The sequence below is a fragment of the Acanthisitta chloris genome, unplaced genomic scaffold (genome assembly GCF_000695815.1).
Source record: "Acanthisitta chloris isolate BGI_N310 unplaced genomic scaffold, ASM69581v1 scaffold8375, whole genome shotgun sequence".
Classification (NCBI taxonomy): domain Eukaryota; kingdom Metazoa; phylum Chordata; class Aves; order Passeriformes; family Acanthisittidae; genus Acanthisitta; species Acanthisitta chloris.
The window spans coordinates 14,222-17,269 of NW_008672041.1; the positions used below are offsets into that span (position 1 = coordinate 14,222).

The following is a 3,048-nucleotide window of genomic DNA, read 5'->3' on the forward strand; positions in this document are numbered from 1 at the left end:
TCCTGAGCCTCGTCTCAAGTCTCAACAGACCCAACTCCTTCAGCCCTTCCTCATGTGCTCTAGACCTTTGATGAGTCTCATTGGACATGTGTCCTAGACCTTCCATGAGCCTCATGGGACATGTGTCCTAGACCTTTGATGAGCTCATTGGACATGTGTCCTAGACCTCTGAGGAGCCTCACTGGACATGTGTCCTAGCCCTCTGAGGAGCCTCATTGGACATGTGTCCTAGACCTGCCATGACCTCATTGCCTTTCTCTGGACTTGCTCAGCCCTTCGTAGTCATAGAACCATCAAGGTTGGAGTAGACCTCCAAGATCATCAAGTCTAACCCTTGACATTTCATTGCTGTGACCCCCAAACCCTAACCAGATCCTCCAGTGCCACATCAGACACCTCTCCAGCCACTCCTGCCCCAGCCTGGAGCTGCTCAAGGCTGTGGTGGCCCAAGGGTAGGACCAACACTCACCGTCTCCCCTCTGTCTCCTTGTTTTCCGGTGGGACCAACAGGGCCAGGAGCTCCAGGAGCTCCAGGAGCACCAGGAGCTCCCACAGGACCGGTTTCACCACGGTCACCCTGTGCGAAGGTAAGGGGATGGAGTCAGAGCTGGGTTTGGGCTGGATGGGAGGACACATGGAGAGATGGGAGGAGAAATGGAGACATGGATAGGGAATGGTGGGAGGAGACATGGATAGGGAATGATGGGAGGACACATGGACACATGGATAGGGAATGGTAGGAGGAGGAGACATGGACACATGGATAGGGAGTGGTGGGAGGAGGCATGGAGACATGGATAGGGAATTATGGGAGGAGACAGGGATAGGGAGTGGTGGGAGGACACATGGACACAGGGATAGGGAATTATGGGAGGAGACAGGGAGGACACATGGATAGGGAGTGATGGAAGGACACAGGGATAGGGAGTGGTGGGAGGACACATGGACACAGGGATAGGGAATTATGGGAGGAGACAGGGAGGACACATGGATAGGGAGTGATGGAAGGACACAGGGATAGGGAGTGGTGGGAGGACACATGGACAGGGAGGACACATGGATAGGGAGTGATGGGAGGAGACATGGACACATGGATAGGGAATGGTGGGAGGACACACGGACAGGGAGCACAGAGGGAAGAGCACTGGGAGCTCACCTTGACTCCAGCTGCTCCATCCCTACCTGGAGGTCCATCAGAGCCAGGATTACCCTGGGAAAAGAGAAGGAATTCAGTCTTGGATTTGGGATGGAACAGAGGACAAACTCCCCTTTGACAGCCCCACCAAGAGCTCAAAGCTGCTGCTGCTACTGGGACCAGTCCCATCAGAGTTTTCCCAGTGGGATCAGAAGAAATCCAGCACTGCCTTGGCATTCCATGTGGAGGGATCCATCCTGGTGTCACGGTCCTGCTTTTCCCTGTCCCCACCCACCAAGGACTGAACTTACCTCACGTCCAGGTTCTCCAGCAGGACCTGTTAGCCCAGGAGGTCCCACAGGACCAGGAGGTCCTCGGTCACCTGCAGATCCAGGAGCTCCTTGTTTGCCTGGTTCACCCTGAAGGAAGAGAAGACAAAACCCAAGACAGGTAAGATCCCAACTCATCCCTGGAAATCACCTCTTTGAGGCCCAAACCACCTTGAGAAGCAGCTCTAGGAGCTCTTGAGGTGCCAATGTCCCTGCAGGAGGAACACGGAGTGACTCACTGATGGTCCTGGTAGTCCAGGGAATCCTCTCTCTCCACGTTGTCCAGGCAAACCCACAATGCCACGTTGTCCTGCCAAACCTTGTGGCCCTGGAGGACCATCAGGACCCTGGGGAGAGGCAGAGGAGGATGCTCAGAGCTCGTGGGAGGTGGTGGAATGAGAATGGAAGGAGGATGAGGAGATGTCTTCCCGAACTCACCGCGGGTCCATCTTCTCCAGGTTCTCCTTTCTCTCCCGGAGGACCTGCAGGTCCCTGTAGTCCAGGATCTCCAGCACGGCCTGGAGGACCAGCATCTCCTCGAGCACCCTTGGGACCATCCTTGCCAGCAGAGCCAGGTGGGCCAGGAGGACCTGGGTTGCCCTGGGAGGGGAGGAGAGAAGGTTGGTGCCACCTCCATCAGCCACATCCTGGCACTGCTGAAGGTTCTGGGATGGTTCCTGTGCTTGGAGAGCTCTGGGAAAACCTCTTTGGATGAGTTGTTGAGCTGTGTGGGGTCACCCAAGAGAGGTTTGGCTTGGGGAGCTCCAACATTCAGTCTCTGGTTGGGGGAAGCATCTCCAGAGCTTCCAAACCCTGGTCCCAGTGGTCCCAGTTGCTTCCAAGTGCTTCTGGTTGCCCTGGAGTGATCCTGGCTGCTCCCAAGTTTTTTTCCTGTTGCCCCTGGGTGGTCCCAACTACTCTCAAGTGATCCATGTTGCCCCTGGGTGGTTCCAATTGCTCCTGGGTGATCTCCATTGTCTCTGGGTGATCCCAACTGCTCCCGAGTGATTCCTGGTTGCCCCCAAGGAATCCTGGTTAACTCCAAGTGGTGTCAGCTAATCCCAAGGGATCCCTGTTGCCCCTGGGTGATCCCAACTGTTCCTGAGTGATCCCTGGTTGCTCCCAAGTGATCCTGGTTGATTCCAAGTGATGTCAGCTGATCCCAAGTGATCCCTGTTGCCCCTGGGTGATCCCAACTGTTCCTGAGTGATCCCTGGTTGCTCCCAAGTGATCCTGGTTGATTCCAAGTGATGTCAGCTGATCCCAAGTGATCCCTGTTGCCCCTGGGTGATCCCAACTGTTCCTGAGTGATCCCTGGTTGCTCCCAAGTGATCCTGGTTGATTCCAAGTGATGTCAGCTGATCCCAAGTGATCCCTGTTGCCCCTGGGTGATCCCAACTGCTTCTGACTGATCCCCGGTTACCCCCAGGTGATTCCTGGTTGCTCCTGAGTGATCCCAGCTGCTCCCAACTCACATTAGGGCCGGGGGGTCCGACACGTCCAGCAGCTCCAGGGAATCCAGTGGCTCCCTGGGGAAGGAGAGAGGAAAGTCAGCTCAGATGTTGCTCCCAGAGGCCCCCAACC

The 3,048-nt window shown here is 55.9% G+C and overlaps 1 protein-coding gene across 1 annotated transcript in view; it reads right to left on the reverse strand.

The window, feature by feature from the left end:
• Positions 1 to 2,993, reverse strand: part of LOC103801919 (collagen alpha-1(II) chain) — a gene marked incomplete at its 5' end in the record, with an annotated part of 6,541 nt that extends 3,548 nt beyond the window's left edge. The window contains 6 exons of the mRNA XM_009074356.1: positions 470 to 577; positions 1,157 to 1,210; positions 1,447 to 1,554; positions 1,704 to 1,811; positions 1,903 to 2,064; positions 2,940 to 2,993. Coding sequence (XP_009072604.1) covers positions 470 to 577; positions 1,157 to 1,210; positions 1,447 to 1,554; positions 1,704 to 1,811; positions 1,903 to 2,064; positions 2,940 to 2,993 — 594 coding nt within the window. The remainder of the gene's footprint in view (positions 1 to 469; positions 578 to 1,156; positions 1,211 to 1,446; positions 1,555 to 1,703; positions 1,812 to 1,902; positions 2,065 to 2,939) is intronic.
• Between the last annotated feature and the right edge of the window lie 55 nt (positions 2,994 to 3,048).